The sequence below is a fragment of the Papaver somniferum genome, unplaced genomic scaffold, assembly GCF_003573695.1.
Source record: "Papaver somniferum cultivar HN1 unplaced genomic scaffold, ASM357369v1 unplaced-scaffold_151, whole genome shotgun sequence".
In the NCBI taxonomy this organism is placed as follows: domain Eukaryota; kingdom Viridiplantae; phylum Streptophyta; class Magnoliopsida; order Ranunculales; family Papaveraceae; genus Papaver; species Papaver somniferum.
This window is the reverse complement of record NW_020624487.1, coordinates 60,289-81,925: the sequence shown is the minus strand read 5'-3', so window position 1 is coordinate 81,925 and position 21,637 is coordinate 60,289. Positions and strand designations below refer to the sequence as shown.

Here is a 21,637-nt window from a genome sequence, read left to right as displayed (position 1 = left end):
ACGTATCTTGGATTATATATATATATATATATAAATGATTAATATTTATCTTGTAAACAGACGGATCCGGAGTTTGTCTTGTGTGAGATTAGAAGTAAAATACCGATAGACGTCAATGCAGTACGAGAAGAACAACGACAATCTCAACCTATAGCAAAGAGGCAACGAACATCCATGTCATCACCCACAACGGATACAATGCCTGCTGTAGAGCCACCAATTAACAATGGATCTTCAATGTCAAGGGTTGCATCACTACTGCCAGCAGAAACAACTGTATCACAACAGTTTATGGATGCAGAGGCAGCACCAATTTTTAATAACGTAGAATCATCATCAGTTTGGGTTGCATCATCGCCACAAGCAACCAAGACAATGGATCCATATGTGCCAGTGCCAGTACCAGAATCACCAGCAATATTATTACCCTCAATGCCTGATCTTGACGTGCTGAATATCTTTTCATCATGGGATCCATCACTGCTGCCAGCTGAAACAACTACATCCATGGGTGCAGAGGTACCTCCACTTGTCATTAACGTAGAAGAATCACCAGAACGGGTTCCATTACAACCACAACTAGAAACAGATATTTCAGAGTTCATGGATACAGATTTAGCATCAATTTTATGTAACGCAGAATCATCAGAATGGGTTCCATCACCATCACCTGCAACGAAGACTATGGATCCATATGTGTCAGTTCCAGTACCAGAATCACCAGCAACATTATTACCCTCAATTCCAGATCTTGACGTGCTGAATATCTTTTTGTCATGGGATCCATCATTGTTGCCAGCTGAAACAACTACATCCATGGGTGCAGAGGTACCACCACTTATCATTAACGTAGAAGAATCACCAGAACGGGTTCCATTCCCACCACAAGCAGAAACAAATATTTCAGAGTTCATGGATACAGATTTAGCATCAATTTTCTGTAACGCAGAATCATCAGAAATGGTTCCATCACCATCAGTGCGAGTACCAGTATCAACAGCAACGCTACCGCCCTTAGTGCCTGATTTTGATGAATTTCTCAATGGTGATGAATGGGGGAATCTCTTTTCCTTTGATGATTTGTTACCAGCAGCACCAACTTCTGAAGATAATCTTAATACTAGTACTCCTTCGGATAACAACTATATCTACTCAATTGTTGAAGATGGTGTTGCAGTATCACTAGAGGCAGATTTAAAAGGAAGTAATAATTATGTCCAACAAGAAGAATACAACTATTGGGACTCGAGAAAGGTATTAAAAGTAAGTGATGCTGAAGCAAAGATTATTTCGAAGCTTGGATGGGATCTTGTTGCTTATAAAGCCAATGTTGAAGCCATGCAGACTACATGTTACTAAACGATAAAGATATTATAATTGTAGTCAAACTATTATAGAACTACGTTGGGCTTGATCCTGTAATGGGTACGTAGGCAGCCGGACACACCGTACGGTGCAGTTCCAATAATATATGAAAAAACATTTTACCCAATTATATAATTGCTCAATCTAATTTCCTATATATTTTTCAGTAATTCAATGCTTCTTAGCTTTACATTTTTATTTTATTTTTTTGCAATAAAAGTTCTGTACGTATTTGCGAGACTGCACTTTACACTAGTTCTTTAATTTTTTTTTTTTTTTGATAAGAAGAGAAGAATATATTGAAGATGGAGAATTTACTGAACATCTACCAGAGGTAGAGAAATAACAAGAAAATTACATCAAAATTAAGCAAAAAGAGCATCCCATGATCGCAATTATTAAGTACTGAGCTAGAAAGGTTCAAGTGAGCTCTTCTACCAGCTGCACTTTCCCATGCTAAAACTAGAGACTTCACCTCTACAGCTAAATCCGTTTCAGTTTTGAAATTGTAGTTAGGCTCAAAGGTATGTCTGTTTCTTTCTGTCCAAATAGTGTAAACGACTGCAGCTGGGATTAGACTCCAAATGAAGTTCCCCGTGTAAGAGAAGTGAACATGATGCCAGGTGAGAGCAAGCATTCCCATGCTTCTTGGCACAACCCTCGCCCAATAGTTGCTAGGTAAAGTCACAGACCAAATCCTGTGTGCAATCTTACAATGTAAAAAAATGTGATCTTGAGATTCTGTGTCGTCACCGCAAAGCACACAAGATTTATAAATATCAATACCTTTAATCTGCATGATATCAATCGTGTTGAGTTTTTCATGCATTACGCACCAGATTAGGAAGTTGACTTTTGGAGGGATAGTTTTCTTCCAAACAAAGGCATGGGGAAAGTCTGGAATACCAAAATTTTCAACCAGTTTTGCATATATCGATTTAACACTGAAGATGCCGGAGCTGTGCAAGGACCATCTCTAGTATCAGGCAAATTATCAAGATCTGGAGGGTTACTACCAATTCTCAACATAAGCTCGGCAAATGTATTGACTTCCAGACTAGACAGATTTCTTTTAAAATTGAATTGCCAATTCCCATCAGTGGAGACCATTTCCGATATTCTTGAAACTTTATTCTCATATAGTTTAAACAAAGAAAGAAATATTCCTGCCAGAGTGAATAATCAAAGTTGAGTTCCTACTCACAAGATGAGCAGTGTCAGCAATAGTTTTCCGACATGAAACACCATGTGAAGATTTTAACTTTTCAGGTACCCCACAAGATGGCCTTCTTTCAAGTTTCGCCCAACAAAAACAGAAGACATAGATGCTCTGTAACTACTGATGTCAGATATAAAAGATTTCTTATTCTGTAACTGCATCACGCAGCTAAAGGATACTTTGTGTCATTGAATTCTTGAGATTGCAGTTGAAATTTCCGAGTATAAGTGTTTTACAAAATCAAAGAGTAAAAACACTGAGTGAGGAAAGGATGCAGCAAAGGATTAATTATGGCTCGTGTCAACGTAGTAGGGTGGTAAACTCACTGGGTGATGATACCAGTGACCTGAGTTCAAAACTCGCTAGCACGATATTCTTTACTGATTCTACAAAAAAATGAAAGTGAAAAAGGAGAAATCACCTTTCAATCTCAGAAAGTTTTAAGCTATGCTGGTTGTCTTGGTAACAACAATCTTCAAGCAATCTCATCAATTAAGCTTTCTTTTGATGAAGCTAAGGACATTGATGGAGTTTCTACCGCTGTTTTCATTTCAGGTGAACTCAAATCTTACTTTTTTGATTGTGAATCTTATGTAGTAGGTTATTTTGTGGGAAAGAAACTTCAATTCCCTTTTGTTAAAGAAAGCTTAATATCTCAGTGGAACTTGGAAGGTGATTTCTCCATGACTATTCATGGAGAACAAACTTTTCTGTTCAAATTTGCTCAAGAAGAAGACATGATTAAGGTGTTAGAATTGGGTTCTATTTTCATAGCTAAGAAACTCTTTCTGATTCGTCCCTGGTCCATTACTCTAGAGCAAAACATCGATTCTATTACCTTAGTTCCGGTATGGATGAACCTCAGTCAGGTTCCGCTTTATCTTTGGAATGAATTAGGGTTATCTAAGATTGGTAGTATTGTGGGTACTCCAATCATGATCGATACTACAACAAAATTGAAAACTAAGATGTCATAACCAAGGTTTTGGTTGAAGTTGCAGCTGACTATGAGTTCCTATCTGATTTGCATATTCAAGAGGATGATGTAAAACTGGTAATGAAGGCAGAGTCTCCTTGGCAACCTAATGCTTGTTCTCACTGAAATACTTTTGGATATTCAGAGTCCAAATGTAGCTTAATTCCTAAGCCCAAGGAAAACTCCTTGTCTGTAATTTCAACTCATGTTAATCCTGAAGTTATAGTCGATTAAAGCAATGCAGAATTGGTTGTTAACACAAAGGATAGAGCTAACGACAGAGTCGAGCAAATGAGGTCACGAGTGTAAGAGAGAAAACAAATGAGATGGAGATGAGGGTATCTACTCAATTTGATGCGGTCATAGGTGAAAGAGACCAAACAGATGAGATGGAGATGAGGATATCTACTCCATCTGTTGAAAATTGGCAAAACCCAAAGAAGAAGAAAACTGGAAAAAAAGGAGATCGGACAATGGAGTCTACAGAAGTTTAGAATACTTATAGTTTTCTTGACTCTAAACCTCCTTTTGCATACTTAAGTGATGAAGACATCATGATGGAAAAGAGCAAGAAGAGGATGTTTGAGACTTGGTCTCAAAATGTGGATGCTCTTCGCAAGTTATCTGCACTGTTGGGAGAACCTAGTGGGGGGTCGGAAGAGCAAAGAATGGTTATATTCACGGATTTAGCTCCCGACTACCAAAAGACAAAGAATGAGAGGGAGCTTGAAAATTGGGTTCAAAGAGTGAGTCGGACATTAAGTTTTTTGGAGGAGGACATAGGAAACCAAAAAACAAGAAATTTTGATTTACTTTGTTGGTGCTTTGTAGTTTGTTTTATAGGCTAGTTCGCTATTCGATTTTTCTTTTTTTTTTTTGACCTAGGCTCTTGCTAGGGTCTTGTTTGCTATGTTATGAGCTTTTTCTTTCTCTTCTTTTTATTTCCTGTATGCTTTTTCTCTTTTTAATATGTGGCTTAACCTTTCCACTAAAAAAAGAAGGAGATAATATGTATGGAAATAAATAAAAACTGGTGCATAAAAAGGAAATGGATGATGTTATCCACGATAAATTTCTTAGTTCTTTCAAATTGTCCGTGGTCTGTACTCTATTGTACACTTTTGTTTGCAGGTTCATTAGAAATATTCGTGTGCACATTCATTCCTTGATCCCCTGCTTAAAACTAACACCAATTGATTGAAATCGATCATTGGTATAACACATGGTCTGGCCGTTGCGATTGGATATGTCATGGTCTGATCATTGGTATAACACATGGTCTGATCATTGGTACACCTCAATGGCTATCGAATCTACATCTATAAATCGGAAGTCCAATTGGATATGTCATCTTTTAAAACAGTTGGCCCTGATTCTCCTAACAAAATACATGTTTGCTAAGTGTCGTGGCAGGTCTATGGATGTGTTGTGTGTCTTAATACACGTCGCCATCGTTCTCCCAACAAAAGCCTTCGTTTACCTAATTAAATCTCAAAGAAGTATAAAATCTATAAGCACGTTTTATGCCAAAAGAAATCTCATGAAGTTTGAAACCAGAGGTGCACCCATGCTCTATTATACTAGCTCTGCTTGGATTAGTTGATAGGAGAAGAATTCTTATCCATTAAAAAAATAGCATTAGTTAGGAAATACGTCAAAAATTTGATTATTTTAGAAAATTAAACATTATTTTCTTTAAGTTATTTATATAAAAAGCTCCATGTTCTAATATTATTAAAGGATTATTTCGATCTACTTTTTTCACCTGCAATTTTCATAATTCTAATTGCACAACATCTTTGATTTTAAAATTTCCTTACAACTTCTTCAAGATATCAAACTTCTATAGGGTGTTCTCATACACCTTAAAAATTAATTTTTCAACTCTTAGAAGGCAAAACAATTGGATGTTAAGTTTGCAACAAATTTTAAAAATCACTTTAAGAAGCAAAAAGTTTAACATGTGTAAGAAAATTGATTTTTATTTTAATTTTTGACTCCCACTTTTTAAGTAGTAAGACTTGCGCCTATGGTACCCAAATATGCTCCAAGCAGAAACCATTCTAGTCGGATATCTGCTCTTATCATAAAACGGAGTGCCTTTAATAAACTTGGTAATTTTGTTAGATTGCAAGGGTAGTTTTAGTCATTTTAGTCATTCACCAAATATCTAAAACCCACCTAAATATAGGGCTTCGCTCAATAAGATCGTCCCAAGCAAAGCTCTTGGAGACTGGAACAAAAGAAAAAGCGTTCGTAAAACCCTAGGTTATCATCTTCAATTTCAGGTAAATTTCTGCTCTAAACTATCGAAATCTCTCATTTACGATCTCAAATTTTGCTCATATTTCTTCTTCTTTGATGATTCTGATGCTGTAATTTGAGTTTGTGGTTCGACAAATCCTAGGCCATCTTTTTCAAAATTTATGAAATTCGATGCTTAGTTTAACAAAGTGATGAAGTTGTTGATTTCTTTCTTTCATGTTTGTTTACTTCACGTGCTTGATTTTTGTTGGAGATTCTGTTGTTTAATTAGGTCGAACTCTTATTTACTGTGTCAAATTTTGCTCACATTTCTTCTTCTTTGATTTTGATGATTGTGATGCTGTAATTTGAGTTTGTGGTTCAACGAATCTGTTATTAGGTTTTGTTATATTCTTCTGAAATTTTGTGAAACTGGCTGCTGAGTAGAAGGAAGTGATGATATATATCGGTAAAGAAGGGTGCAGTAGATACTTTCGTTTAAGATATTTGAAAATTTCATCTGTACTTCATGCTTGATTTCTTGCTGAATTTCAAAATTCGGTGGTTTAATTAGGTCGAACTCATATTTAATCTGGCAAATTTTGCTCATCTGAAGTTTTATGAAATTGACTACTTAGTGTAACAAGTGATATATAGCGGTGGAGGAGAGTGTAGTAATTTTGCTCATATTTCTTCTTCTTTGATGATTCCGATGCTGAAATTTGAATTTGTGGTTCAAATCCGTTATTAGGTTTTGTTATTTGCTTGTGAAATTCTATGAAATTGAGTGCTTCGCGTAACAAATTGATGACGGTAAAGGATATTGCAGTAGATACTTCCGTTCTGAAATTTTGAAGAGATACTTGAAAATATAATCCGTATTTCCAACAATCGTACTTCATTTCGTGCTGAGTTTCGAAATTTTGTTGTTTAATTAGGTCGGACTCATATTTTTATTGCTGGATTTGGAAATTATGTTGTGTAATGAGGTCGAACTCATATTTACTATGTCAAATTTTGCTCACATTTCTTCTTCTTTGATGATTCTAGGTTACTTGCTTTGCTTCTGAAATTGTATGAATTGTATGAAATTGGCTACTTAGTATAACAAGTGATATATATATCGGTAGAGGAGAGTGCAGTATATACTTTTCTTTTGAGATCTTGAAGAGATATGTGAATACTTCCAATATCATGCTTGATTTTTGCTGAATTTTTTTGAAATTAGGTTATGAGATCGTGATTCGACAAATATGTTTATTAGGTTATGTTAATTGCTCCTGAAATTTTACGAAATTGTCTGCTCAATATAACAAATGATGTAGAGGAGAATGCAGTAGATGTGCTTTTGTTTTGAAATCCTGAAGAGATGTTTGAAAATACATTTATACTTCTAAGAATCATGCTTGATTTCCTGCTGACTTTGGAAATTCTATTGTTTAGTTAGGTAGAACTCTTATTTTACTATGTCAAATTTTGCTCTCATTTCTTCTTCTCCGATTTTGATGATTCTAATGCGGTTATTTGAGCTAGTGATTCAACAAATCTGTAGTTGGTTATGTTATTTGCCAGAAACTAAAGAGACTACTGATAGAAACTAAACAGCGAAGACCTAAAATTATGTCTTCTGTAGTTGTTTTGCGGTCTTTAAACTAGTTAACAGTTGTAGTTTGAGTCATGCGACTTACACGTGTCCATTGTTAGTTCGATTGATTCATTTTTCTCACATGGAGTTGTTTCTTCGAAATAACCTTTGATAGTTCATTCTCCTTGATATGAGTTTGTGAATTTTACATTTCTTTGTGGAGAGTCTCCCACTTGTGCAAATGAGCAAATCTTTCTGTTAGGGCTAGTTGACAAAGAAGGTGGTGATCCAACCTTCGTCTTCAATGACGAGAGCTGTACTTGTATATCTATCTTTCATGTTTATTTGCTTCTGATATATAATGAAATTGGCTGCTTAGTATAAGAAATGATGTAGAGGAGAGTGCAGTCAATGTATATTGAAGTTCTTAAGAGCTATTTGAAAATTCATCTATGCTTCTTACAATCATCTTCATTTCTTGCTGAATTTGAAAATTCTATTGTTTAATTAGCTCGAACCCTTATTGCCTTGTTTTAAATATTTAAAACAATGTATAGTTTTTTTTTTTATCCACTTCGAGTTTGTTCATATCTTTCCTGGTCTGTACTCCATGGTACACCCTCTGTATGGCTCAATATAAATATTCAAATGCATTCCCTCATCCCCTGATACAAGAAATCTACCATTAGGTTATGTTATGTGCTTCAGATATCTGAAATTTTATGAAATTGGCTACCTAGTAGAACAAGTGATTATATATATCCGAAGAGAGGAGTGCTTTCTTTTTTGAAATTTTGAGGAGATATTTGAAAATTCATCTATTTTCCTATCATTCTTGCTTTATTTCTTGCTGAATTTGGATATTCTATTGTTTAATTAGGTCAAACTTTTATTACCTTGTTTCTAATTATTGAATAAGAATCCGATGCATGACCCTCAGAGTGTAAGATTTTAATATTCTTATCCACTCGGAGTCCGTTTGAATCATTCCTCAGAGTGTAACATTTCTGTTTGGTTCAATCGAAATACCCATTTGTCTGAGACCTAATATAAAATAATCACTCTTTTACATTAACAGTTTCCATATTACTCTAGAGTTTCTCCATATTACTTTAACAGTTTTCTCCATATTAGTTCTACTGTTTTGTTTCAAATAGAAATACAAGCAGTTTGACAGTGTTACGTTTTTTCAGGAATTCTAAAAGCTGCTTTTGGTGTTACTCATGGCTAGCGGATCATCAACAGATTTGAGTAAGGAGAGCTGCATGCGCTATTGTTAAAGAAATTGCCTATCATAATCTTACTGCAGTATGCGTTTGCTGCTTATCGTGGAAAATCATTTGACTGGCTGTGTGTCGTACTCCACCTTATGCTCAATGCGTTCCTTTTCCTAACGGAGGATTATCAAAGCAATGTGTTCACATCCATGAAAGTGTCCTTTAGGAAGTTTGTATGCCGAAAGAAGTCTCACAATGCTTGAAACCAGAGGTGCGTGCTCATTTAATATTATGATGGAGGAATCTTATGGATAAAGGACTTTATGTTTTTAAGATATTATTAACTTAGACAATATCTGGCTTGTAACAAGTATTTAGAAAATATTAGGAAATGTAGGATTGTGTTGTTGGAGTTATCTGTATACAAAATTCCATGTTCTGATGTTATTTACCCTTGGATTTCTAGAGAACTATTTCATAAATATGTATTTTAGATATTTGTTCTATCTCTCTTTTCGCTTCTGCAAATGCATCATTGCCAATGAATTTCTGTCTGAAAATTTCGTGCTTGATTAGTTCTTGTCCATAATTTTATTTATAACATCTTCTATCTGTTTATTTTTGATGCAAAGTGAATTTTTTTCAAACTTGAGACAAGTCATACATGATAGTTTCAGTTAGAAAACTTAGACAGTTAACTTGAGACATGTCATAGAGGATAGTTTCAGTTAGATCTTGAGACATGTCATAGAGGATAGTTTCAGTTAGATCTTGAGACATGTCATAGAGGATAGTTTCAGTTAGAAAACTTGGACAGTTAACTAGCCTATTAGAAATTCCCTCTTTCTGTGCATGCTTAGACAATGTATCAGCACGCTATTAGAACTTTCGAACAGTATTAGTAAACGTAGAGTATCCTCGATAATGCCTCTTAGCTCACTTGGAACAACAGATTCTGTACCTTGTAATCCTTCTCCAGATCTCGTGAATCTTATCTCCCAGATTATTAGACCAGGTAAAAGTCTCCAGAACCGCCAAGCACTCCCAATGTTCAGGTTCTAGCTCTCCATTAAAGCTTTCACATCTTGGTAGGTGGGCACCTGCAAAGTTGCAAATTATTAGAACATACATGTCCACCAGTTTTAGTCCTGTGACAATAAGAAGTGTCACGGTTTATTTTTAGTTGGTTTCCATTAGGTGGTGACCATTTAGGGATACTGAGGACGTGTCCCTGGGGTAGCAAAGTAGTAATGATACTTGTGTGGTATGTTGGGGGTAGCAAACGTGTTACCAAAGACCATGGAACACCTTCCCTTCCACAAGAACCAAGATATTAGTGCCATCTTACTGTTAGAATCTGGCAATCGTCTGATACTTGTATCTTGTACATGTGCAGGATCTCAGTGACCATTAGGAAAACTGACAACAACACCGTAATATACCTTAAGGCCTTGTTGTCAGTTTGCTCACTGCTTGCTGATTCAAATACAATAAAGGCTGGATTATACTGTATGTGGGTCCGAAAAATTGAGGCAATATGCAGCTGTTGCTATTCATTTTTGGACTGAAAACTTTGGCTTAAAATGCATTCTCTGGTGGCTTGGATGGATAATCTGGTTCAGATCTGCAGCTCTGTTAGATTTTACTCTTTTTTAGTAATTTCATTTCTGTACTTCTTTGAGTGGTATATTTGGTTCATGCAATCGCAAGCAAGAGTATCTAATGTGCCTCTAGCTTGAGTGGATAGTCTGGTGGCTTGTTAATGAAACATACGCTCAGTACGAGCATTGCCAGAAGAGTTGGGTGGATTTCTTTCGTGGTCCATCAATTCCATTTGAATTCTGATTTATTCTGCGGACAAGGACTTGGGTCTGGATTTTTGGGGTTCTATTTTTTTACAGAATGCCAGTGTTGTCCTCAAATGAGGTCATATAAGCCTGTTGTCCCGATATCCAGCTTTTGGTAAACCGCGCATGGTGTCCATTGCTCTTGCAATATGAGCAACGGACGGAAACTATGTAGTTGTTTTCTTACAGTACCCTGGTACTCGATTTTTTTTTTTTTTTTTTAAATACTCAATCTCACAAAAATGGTTCACCGTCCATTTGAATTTTCAATCTAACTCCGGAGATCCTACCGGCGGGTGAAATAAATCCCGAATCTTGTCATCGGGAAATTAAAATATTACACAACTCCTAAAGCACCGTATCGAAACTTTTGTCCTGTTTCCATAGAGAACGAGTCTATCGCCTTGGTTTGCATCACCCAAAATTTCTGACAAGAAAGCCATGCACGCATACATCTGTGAGATTCCAATGGACACATGTCAATCACCAAAGCATGCAGTCTCACTACCTTATAACGTCTTCTTCTGCTCCTCGATTTTATCTATCATCCCACTCCAGATCGAAATCTGCATAAGTATCGAATCAGTAATTGAGGTGTCGTGATTTTAGAGAGATAACAATTGAGAAGTTGAAATATGGCGGATGCAACAAAGAAAGATGCAGATAAGCAGCAAAGGCATATTGAGAAAGAATCAAAGAAGAAAGCAGATCAACCGGCAGTTACAGCAGGAGAGAAACCTCATCAACAACTGCAACAACAACAACAACCACAGCATCAGATGAATGAAGGTGTTGCGGTTATGGGGAGGAATGAAGCATTAGAAACTGTGGCGCGTCAAGCACCTGTCACGGATGAACGGAGGGTTCGCGGTGATTTGGAGACCTCACTTCCTAAGCCTTGTAAGTTCCAGCCGAAATTAATCAGATTTTTTCTCTATTCTGCTGATATTATGGATTGTTTTCGCTGTTGAAGTATGTGTGCCTATTATTTATGTTTGATTGGTTTGAGAATTTTGAAGTAAAGATTTGCTTATGAAGGTGACCGGAATATAAAGAATTTTATAACATTTGATCTTTGGGTACGCACTTGGGCTAGATTATTGAGCCTGTTTTCATGCATGATTCTTCACTAGAATCACTACAAAGTATTCACAATTTTTGTATGTAGGCTACGTTTTCAGATCTCTAGCTCTGTTAGATCTTTACAGCATGATTTTACTCTTCTTTTGTAACTTCATTTCTGGATTTTTTTCGAATTGTATTTTTTGTCCTTGCAATTGTCTAGCAAATAATTGCAAAATGGAAGAGAAGAAACAAAATACTAGTATGTCCCTGTTCATCTAACACAAGTTGCATGCGTAAGTGATGAATGTGCACAATCAGGCTTATTGGTAACATATTGGTTAGTGTAGATGTCCTAACTCACTTGCTAATTAGGCTCACACGGTTCAGATGAGTCTAAAAAAGGGAATTTGTTGGTCCAATGCAAGCAGAGTATAACTATTCGGCAAACAAATCAAAACCAATTAGCCAGTTGTTTCTGTACAGATTCTCTATAAATGCAATCCAGCTGATTATTGTGTTTGTTCTTATTGATGCACAGATATGCCTCGTGCTTTGGTTGCTCCGGACACAGATCATCCAAATGGTACATGGGGTCACAAGCATTACAACATGAGTGTTATGCAGCAGCACGTTGCTTTTTTCGATATGGATGATAATGGCATCATTTACCCATGGGAAACTTATTCAGGTAAAATCAACCAACTCCAGTACATACATGTATACCATTATGAGGTGTTTTTTTCCGTCTAAGCGTTAACGTAATCCTTGTTTTCTTCATGTTGAATGTCAAATTTAAGGACTAAGAGCTATCGGTTTCAACGTCATTGCTTCCTTTGTGATGGCGATTCTCATTAATGGAGCCCTGAGTTATGCTACATTGCCTGTAAGAATCCTGTGTTTTTTATCTTTTCTGTGTAATGCTCGATCAATATCAATGCAAAAGTTAAATTTAGCATAAAATTTTAGAGCTCAAAAAAATTCTGAGTTGAAATAAAAAAGTTCCATTGCTGGGATTTGAACCCGGGTCGCCTGGGTGAAAGCCAGGTATCCTAACCGGGCTGGACTACAATGGATTGATACTTCTATCTAACAATGTTATACATGTTCCTGTAGGGTTGGTTCCCATCACCTTTTTTCCCAATATACATACACAACATTCACAGATCCAAGCATGGAAGCGACAGTGCAACTTATGATACTGAAGGAAGGTAAAGAAGCTGAAATCCATGTACCATTTTAGATTTGGTTAAACTCTTTGACACGATGTGAACCTGAACTTGTCAAATAGGATCATATGCTTTCTAATATTGGTGGCATTTACCAAACTTTGTGAATGACTTGGGTTCAGTCCAGCCTGGTAGAGTTGGAAAAGTGGGCTGTCTGGCAAATGACTTCTATAGTCATGCAATTTTTGGTCTCTTCAGCTAATATATGTTCAACAGTTCTACCTATTATTTATTATTGCAGGTTTGTTCCCGCAAATCTTGAGAACGTGTTCAGCAAATATGCGCGAACAGTACCTGACAAGATGACATTCAAGGAACTTTGGTACATGACTGAAGGCAATAGGAATGCATTCGACTTCTTCGGCTGGTTCGTTACCTCTATCTAGTAATTTGGGATGATTGGGTTTTCCCTTGGTCATTTGGTAACAAAAACTTCTCATTGGCCCATTTACCACAGGATTGCAGCGAAGTTGGAATGGGGAATTCTCTATGTTTTAGCACGTGATGAGGAGGGATTTCTGTCTAAGGAGGCAGTTCGTAGATGTTTTGATGGTAGCTTGTTTGAGTATTGTGCTAAGCTCCAAACTGAAGCTCTAGGTGGCAAGACAGATTAAGGCGTTTGGGATCTGGTTTGGGTTATGTAAGTAGATGTAGTAGTAGTGGAGTATGTGGAAGAAGTGCAAGGAGAGTCGTTTCTGTCACTCTTGAATGTTTTTAGTTTCACAAGCATGTTAGTGCTGAATACAAGAAATGACTTGAATAACTCTAAGAGTAGACTGCTTTTATGCGAAAACATCATATCTTTAATTTTCTGTGTTCAACAAGGTATGGTTCGTGTTTAATATGTCCGCAATAAGCTGTTCGAACCAGAATCCCTATAGGATCTTCTTCAAACTCGTCCTGTAGTAAAAAGGATACTGTGAACTCATACTTTAATACTGTAATAAAAAGGATACCGTGGACAGATTTTGCCCATCATTTTTTCTCCTAATGCTTCCAAAGGAAAGAAAACTGTGGTTGTGGGATTTTACCACGTACTCTACGTTCCATGAACTCCTCTCGTCATTGAACGCCAAAACCACCCTTGCTGTACTTCCTTGGTTATAACGCTGAAGGACTTCCTGACCATTTGTTCATAAAGTTCCACCCATTTTTGTAATGGCAAATGAGCTCTCTATTCCAACTCCATGACTTGTAATACTGCTCATTCATGTGGCAACTGCTATCATTATCATCCTCCTCGTAATTGTTCTTCTTTAAGAAACACAATTTTGCCGAGTGACCATCATCATAGTATTCAAGAAACAAACAACGTCTCGCGACGAAGATTCTTCCGAAAGAAAATTTCTGCTTAATCGGGGTAGGGAGCAAGTGGAATTCCTCATGTACTAAATCAAAGGCCAGGATATTCGCGGATTCATCACAGAGCCAATGAAGAGCCCCATTAACACAAACACCTGACTTATTTCCTCCCACACGTCGTCCCAAGAAATATTTGGTTTCTCCTACATTTCTCCAGCCGCTGCCACTCCCAAGTGTATATACCTCTACCTTTCCTTCGAAGGAGGGGCTTTTCTCGTCTCCTATATAACAAATTCTAACAACCTTATACTCATTAATGAAAGGGTGGTAGCCAAATCCGTACACAATGTGAACACCATCAATGTTTTTTTTCTCGTCGATCAGTATCCTTGGAAGAGTCACGAATTCTCTGGTAATCGGATTACAGATGTTTAAAGGTTCATCCGGGCGCATATATTCAGGGATGCCATTGTATCTGGTTCTGGCTTTTAGGCAAACCAATCCATTCTCTGAACCCACTACTCCACTCGCACCTATCGGAAATTTCATGATGATCTTCTTTTTGCTAATCCCATGATCATCATCGTCATGGTACTCTAGATACAGAAAAACTTGGGCATATATGTCAAAGTCCACGAAACTCATTGTCTCAGAATCAGAACCATAATGATGATGTTCAAACGGCTTATGCTGTTGCTGTTGCTGCTGCTGCTGTACCAGTATATGACGACCAAGACCATGTTGTCGCTGCAGATGTTGATAAGCAAAGTAATTGTTAATAGCACGAAACTGTAAAAGCTCTCTCCAGGATCTGCATACTAGTTTACAATTTAATACCGACTCAACTGGTAACCTAGAAAATATGTTCCATGTTATTTCTTGCGGGAGACTCTTCAGACGATTACGGCGTTTGGCCATCACTTCCAGGAAGAATTTCGATCCAGAATTCTTTTCGAGGCTTCGGATGTACAAACAACTTAGGGGTTTTATTAATACCTAGATATTTGGAAAATATAAAATAAATGTGCCCAACACAGCACAACACCACACAACACGTTTATTTTTCTGGCAGCCCAGCACAACATGCCTTCTAACACGCCACAGCACGACACGTCATAATCTCCGGCACAACACAACACGGCATATAACACGCTAAGCACGTGATTTCTTGGGTTGGGCTGTGCTCGACCGACACGTTTTACACCTCTACAACCTCATATGCACCAAAAAAAATACTAATAAATAAATAAATAAAACCCCTCCAATGTTAAACCACTGACCGACCTACAGCTAGCCCGGGTAGCCTTCCCAATCCACAAGCTAAAAAACAAAAAATCTACTCGACCTAGTCTTCTAGCCGGGGCCTTAGAATGAAATTTATCCTTCCTGGGTCCGTCCCTGTGTTAAACACGTACGAAGAAAAGTATGTAAACTCAGAACCCAAACCTCAATTGTAGTCTTCTAGAAAGGAAACATATACATCAATATGAATAATAAGTTGGACACGAGCAACCATGTATGTTTCCTGTATTAAAGTGGTTAACTTCGTCTGCAGCAGAGAAGCGCATGGCTTCAAATAAAGTCTCAACAGACAAAACAAACTATGTATGACACTGTAGTTAGTGTCTCATTGGTATAATTTTAATGATTATAGCTGGAGAGCTGCTGTTGGAAAAAACCATCTATGGTGAAAATCTAATTGGTTTCCAGGACTCGTACTTCTTTCTGGCATGATAAAGTGGATTGGTAACAACATATCCACTTGCTGTTGCTTTTCCTGACATTTTTAAATTGGAGTGGAGATCGGGCTTAGTCTTCTTCTGTGGCTGATCATATTAATGTAGAGGGATTAATGAAGAAAGGAAAAAATTCGTATTAACTTTACAAAGAAGAGATGAACTCTTTATATATAGACACAGTTAGACAGGATGATAAAGACTAACTGAAAATGATAAAGACACTCAACACATATAAGAGCACCTAAAGAAAAACATAACTGAAAATAACTATTTTCAAGTTACTAGCCCCCTTCAAGCTGAAGAGGATGTAGAATCTTCAGCTTTTCTCTGAGAAAATTAAACCTTGGAGCAGAGAGTCCCTTGCTGAAAATATCAACAGCCTGATGCAATTAACCTGTATTTGCTTTGTCTGAACCAATTTCCTGATAAAATGATAATCAATTGCCAAATGCTTCATTCTGCTGTGAAAAACAGGATTTGAAGATAAAGCAATGGTCCCCTTGTTATCACAGGAAATTATAGGAGAAACTGGTAAAAAGATATGCAAATCTTTGAGAACTTGACACAGCCAAAGAACTTCTGCTGCAGTGGTAGCTAGTGATCTGTATTCAACCTCTGTGGAGCTTCTTGAGATTGTTGGTTGTTTCTTTGAAGACCGAGAAACAGGATTGGAGCCAAAAAAATACATAGTGTCCACTGGTAAATCTTATATTATCTGGATTTCCATCACAATCAGCATCTGTGTACCCTTGGAGAGCTGTAAAGCCTTTAGTGAAAAGAAGACCATAACCAAGAGTGCCTTTGATATATCTGAAAACTCTTTTAGCAGTTGTAAGATGAGTAGTAGTTGGAGATTGCATATGCTGACAAATTTGATTTACAGCATAGGTAATTTCTGGTCTTGTCCATGTAAGATATTGGAGAGAACCAACTACAGATCTGTATTCAGTAGGATCAGCTAGTGGCTCACCATCAGAAGTAGATAATTTGAAAATTTCATGAGAAGGTGTAGCATAAGGTTTGATCCCAAGAAGATTAGTCTTGTTGAGCAAATCAACTGCATATTTTGTCTGAGATAGAAAAAGACCCTTAACACTTATGTGAACTTCCAGACCTAGAAAGAAATGTAGATCTCCAAGATCCTTGACTGGAAAGTATGTACCAAAATGGGTTATCAATGAAGAACATTGGTTAGAATCATTGTCTGTAATGATAATGTCATCCACATAAACAAGGACATAAGTCATTTTGGATCCAAGTTTTTGCACAAACAGACTTGAATCAGCTGGTGAAGGAATGAAGTCAAGACTGACTAGAAGATCAACTAGTTTCTCATACCAAGCCCCTGGGAATTGTTTAAGTCCATGAAGTGACTTGTTTAATTTATATACATAGTTTGAACGTTCAGCATCTTGAAAACCAGGTGGCTGGGTCATAACACATCTTCCTTTAAATCCCCATGTTAAAAAGCATTATTGATGTCAAGATGACTAATTATCCAATCGAAATTAAATGCAATAGATAAAACTAGTCTAATTGTAAATGGTTTAATAACATGACTGAAAGTATCAGTATAATCAAGTCCTTCAAGTTGATGAAACTCTTAGCAACTAGTCTTGCTTTGTGTCTTTCTAGTGACCCATCTGCATTAAAATTGATCTTAAAGACCCATTTGCATCCAACAAGGTTTTGAGAAGGATCAGGTGGAAAAAGTGACCATGTATATGCATCATTAAGAGATTTATATTTTCAACATGCATATAGGTTAGCCATACTGGTATTTTTCCAGCTCGAGAGTAGCAAGTTGGTATGACATGTACTGTAGTAGTAAAAACATAGTGGGGACAGGATGTCTGGTAAGAAACAAAGATTTTGGTTTAAAAATGACATGTCTGGATCTAGTGAGGATTTAATGAGTGTTTTGGTCATTATTCAAAGTAGGAACAATGGGAAGAGCAGGTGAATCATGAGTAGATTGTAGAGGAGAAATGGGTGTGGATGGAATAGAAGATGGATGTGTATCTAGCATAGCAAATGACAAGTCTAGATCAGAATTGAATCATGTGAGGTAGAATGAATGAGAGTGTTATATGGAAAATGGGTTTCAAAGAAATTGACATGTCTCGATGCATTAATTTTACCTGTGACAGTATTTAAGCACCTATATCCTTTGTTGTGCTTGTTGTAGCCAAGAAAAATGTATCATTCACTCCGTGGAGCTAACTTGGAGGTACTATATGATTTGAGCCATGGAAAACAAAGACAACCAAAACTCCTTAGAGTGGAATAATCTGGTGGTTTGTGAAATAAAACTTCAAAGGAGATAAATGATAAAGAGACTTTGTAGGAAATCTATTGATAGTATAATTTGCAGTACATAGAGCTTCAAACCAAAAAGAAATAAGAAGAGAAGCTTGAAGTAAAAAAGTCCTAGTAATATCAAGAAGATGTCTGTGTTTTGACTCAGCAACACTATTATGCTCAGGTATGTAAGGACAAGTTATTTCATGATTGATACCATGAATAGAAAGGAACTTGTTGAGTTCATGATTAAAAAACTCTCCACCATCATCTGTTATAATACATTTAATCATACATGATAATAGATTTTCTATTGAAGCTTTGAACTGAAGAGAAATTTCTCTAAAATCAGATTTGTGAGTAAAAGAAAAGATCCAACAAAATTTGGAAAAATCATCAATTATATTGACATAATATTTTTGACCTGACAAGGAATTGACAAGGAAGGGTCCCCAAATATCAAGATGTAACAATTGTAAACGTGCAGTAGTAAAAGAAGTAGAAATAGAGAAAGGTTGTTTGTGACTTCTATCAAGCTTTATTGTTTTACAGACTCTATTAAAAGACTCAAAAAGGGATGTGTAAGTCTTCCATACCAGACTAAAGAGGAAGGTTGAACACATGATAAAGTTGTATCAGTAAGGGATGGAGTGGATCTGTAATTGAAGATATGATAAAGTCCATTCTCACAGCGCCCCTGAAAAAGAATCTTCCCTGTTTGGAGATCCTTAATACAGAAATCAGAACAAGTAAAAGTCAGAGACCAATTTTTATCTCTAGCAAATTTGTTAACTAAAATGATATTTTGAGAGGCTTGTGGGACATGAAGGATGTCATGCATATAAAAAGTATGATTAAGAAAGGAAATTTTAGAGTTCCGATAATGCTTAATTGACATACCTGCATAATTTTCTGTACCAACAACATCCGCACCAGAAAAGAAGTAGAAGCTTAAAGGTGGACAATCTCAGATGTCAAATGATTATTTTCACCAGAATCCATATACCAGGGATTTTCACCAAAAATACTGGCAGTAACAAGCATGTCATGTATGTTTCTTGGAGGTTGTCTAACTTGGTAGGAGAAGTTCATTGTATTCCAGCATTCATTAGCATCATGTCCATACTTGTTGCAGATTTGACCAGTAGGATTTTCTCCAGAATAAAGATCAAAAGGAGGAGGTCTTGCAGAAGGATAAGTTGATGTTGTAGGAGTACGAAGAATACCAGATCCAGAGCCTCTTCCAAATGAAGAATTATGTGAATGACGACCACCAACACCACCTCTGTAAAAGAAATTAAAACCACGACCACCACTTCTACCTTGTGGTTCAGCAACTAAACACTTGCTTCTTTCAGAAACAATCATTTCTTCACTAATTAGGAGATTATGAAATTCAATACTAGAGACAAGAGGATTTCTAATCTTATAGAGGTGGTAAAAGCATATTGTAATCTGAATTTAAAGAAGATAACCTGACTACAACAAGTTCATCATCAGTTACCTTAGATCTAGCTGCAGGAAGCTGATATGAAATAACTTTAATCTCATCGAGGAGAGCAGAAACATTTTTATCACCTTGTTTGAGAGACATAAGTTTTGGTCATAATTGAATTGAGTGTGTTGAGGATAGAGCTGTCAATTTATAACCCGGCTTGCGGGTTGACCCTAACCCGGCTTGTTTCAACCCGGCCCAGCTTGGCTTGTTGTCTAAACGGGCCGGGTTAGGGTTAACATATACAACCCTACTAGAAAACAAGCCGGGCCAGGGCTAACCCGCGGGTTACCCGTCAACCCGTCAAAATTAATAAATATATCCCTCAATCCCACCAACTCTTTAAAATCCATGATTTGCAAACATATATTAGAATTAGTTAATTTTAAATCAATAAATAAAGCTAATTTTGGATCTACCCAAACAAATATAACAATTTTTAGATTTTAAATAATCAATCAATAAATTAAATTACAACTTAGATTCATCAATTACATATTTATTCGGGATGTCCTAAATTGATAAAAGGACTAGCATAATTTAAACAGTGAGTTAGTCTTACTCACATTAATTTAAACTTATAAAATGATAAAAAAAAAAGTAAAATGCTTAGTTGATGTTAGGTGTTCTCTGCCTAAGAAAACTAAAGCGCCGTAACCGGCTATATCGTTGATTAAGTGGCAATAAAAACGTCCACTTTACAACTCAGTGGTGGGGCTTCTAGTTAAACACCAAATTGACCTAGGTTCGACCTTTACTAAATGAATAATCCTAAACAATCCTAAATTTTAAATTTAATTTTTAAATTGATAACATTAACAAGCCAACCCGTCAGAGTTGACCCGTCTAGGGCTAGAATTGGGGTTTTGAGCTTGTTCGTGAATAGTACTTGGGCTAGGGTTGACCCTAACTCTAGTACGGGTTGGCAAGCTAGGGCCGGGTTGACCCTAGCTTGCCCGTTTGACAGCTCTAATTGAGGAGGATTAATACTTTTCCATAGTTCATATGAAGTGGACAATCCAGTCTAAGTACAATGAATTTTCAATTTCATTAAGTTCATTCCTTGGAGATGTGTACTGAGGAGGACAAGGCAGTGATCCATCAAAATATTTCATAATTCTAAACTTTTGAATCACCGGAATCATTAGAGATTTCCATGTTGAGAAGTTATCATCTTTCAATCGAAAATGGACTATACTAGTCAATTGATTAACATGAACCCTAGCAATTTAAGAAGAGGTTGGATTTTCCATAACTATGTAGTAGACCAAGATGGAAATCGTGAATCATAAAAGATTGATAATGAAAATTGTAAAGAAGGATCAAAGATCAAGAAAATAAGAAGAAATCAAGAATTTAAAGATCAAGAAATTTTTTAGATGAAGATCCATGTGGTTGTGATACCGTTGAGGGATTAATGAAGAAAGGAAAAGATTCTTATTAACTTTACAAAGAAGAGATGAACTCTTTATATACAGACACAGAGACACAGTTAAACAGGCTGTCAAGACAGCTCACTGTACAGACTAACTGTATGGATGTGAAAATGATAAAGACACTCAACACACATATATGAGCACCTAAAACAGACATAACGGAAAATAACTGTTTTCAGGTTACTATAATGCAATGGTAATTGTGGCACTTTATATTGAAAGAAAGATTATCAAACGCTGAAACTAATCAGTTTTCCTGTCTATTGCAAGTTATTGGAAATCCACATGTTCCTGACTTCACTAATGACACTAGAAGATGGTCTCTTGGTTCGCAATAACAGTTTCAATATATGGTGCCCTGTTCATGGAAAGCTTAATATCATTAATATGCTTGCCAGAAAAGGGATTACACTTGATGACTACTGTAATTTATGTAGAGATGAGACTATCCGAGCTTCTTATAGCATGGGTACTACGGAATGAGAGAAATATCTTTCAAGCACAAGCCTTCTTCCGAAACAAATTCATATCTTGGAACTGGTGAAGGTCTCTAGTGTGGGCAGCTTCTTTTGGCTATAGAATGCACGTAAATTTCTCTCGCTCTGTCCACAATTGGGACA

The 21,637-nt window shown here is 36.6% G+C and overlaps 2 protein-coding genes, 1 long non-coding RNA gene and 1 other non-coding gene across 5 annotated transcripts; 2 read left to right on the top strand and 2 right to left on the bottom strand.

Moving 5' to 3' along the window:
- Positions 1 to 5,725: 5,725 nt before the first annotated feature.
- On the top strand, positions 5,726 to 10,541 carry LOC113336228. 2 transcript variants are annotated; one of them, XR_003353656.1, is made up of 3 exons: positions 5,726 to 5,848; positions 8,583 to 8,877; positions 10,003 to 10,541. It is a non-coding gene; the product is annotated as an uncharacterized LOC113336228 (long non-coding RNA). The 2 variants fall into 2 exon arrangements; XR_003353655.1 differs by lacking the exon at positions 10,003 to 10,541 and having other exon boundaries at positions 8,583 to 9,128.
- A 292-nt stretch (positions 10,542 to 10,833) lies between these two features.
- LOC113336251 (peroxygenase-like) lies at positions 10,834 to 13,568 on the top strand. The gene is made up of 6 exons (XM_026582219.1): positions 10,834 to 11,353; positions 12,057 to 12,206; positions 12,316 to 12,401; positions 12,632 to 12,726; positions 12,986 to 13,111; positions 13,202 to 13,568. The coding sequence occupies exons 1-6, from the start codon at positions 11,089 to 11,091 to the stop codon at positions 13,356 to 13,358; spliced, it is 879 nt and encodes a 292-aa protein (XP_026438004.1). The 5' UTR covers positions 10,834 to 11,088; the 3' UTR covers positions 13,359 to 13,568.
- Positions 12,518 to 12,591, bottom strand: TRNAE-UUC. Its single transcript has one exon. It is a non-coding gene; the product is annotated as a tRNA-Glu (tRNA).
- A 277-nt stretch (positions 13,569 to 13,845) lies between the features above and the next one.
- LOC113336236 (F-box protein At3g07870-like) lies at positions 13,846 to 14,964 on the bottom strand. The gene has a single exon (XM_026582201.1). The coding sequence runs from the start codon at positions 14,962 to 14,964 to the stop codon at positions 13,846 to 13,848; it is 1,119 nt and encodes a 372-aa protein (XP_026437986.1).
- Positions 14,965 to 21,637: the final 6,673 nt, after the last annotated feature.

Bases quoted from the DNA above. Each gene is read 5' to 3' on its own strand.
- LOC113336251 (XM_026582219.1), top strand. From the start codon at position 11,089: ATGGCGGATGCAACAAAGAAAGATGCAGATAAGCAGCAAAGGCATATT. The intron at 12,727-12,985 runs GTAAAGAAGCTG...TTATTATTGCAG, and splicing joins ACTTATGATACTGAAGGAAG to GTTTGTTCCCGCAAATCTTG. The intron at 13,112-13,201 runs GTTCGTTACCTC...CATTTACCACAG, and splicing joins GCATTCGACTTCTTCGGCTG to GATTGCAGCGAAGTTGGAAT.
- LOC113336236 (XM_026582201.1), bottom strand. From the start codon at position 14,964: ATGGCCAAACGCCGTAATCGTCTGAAGAGTCTCCCGCAAGAAATAACA.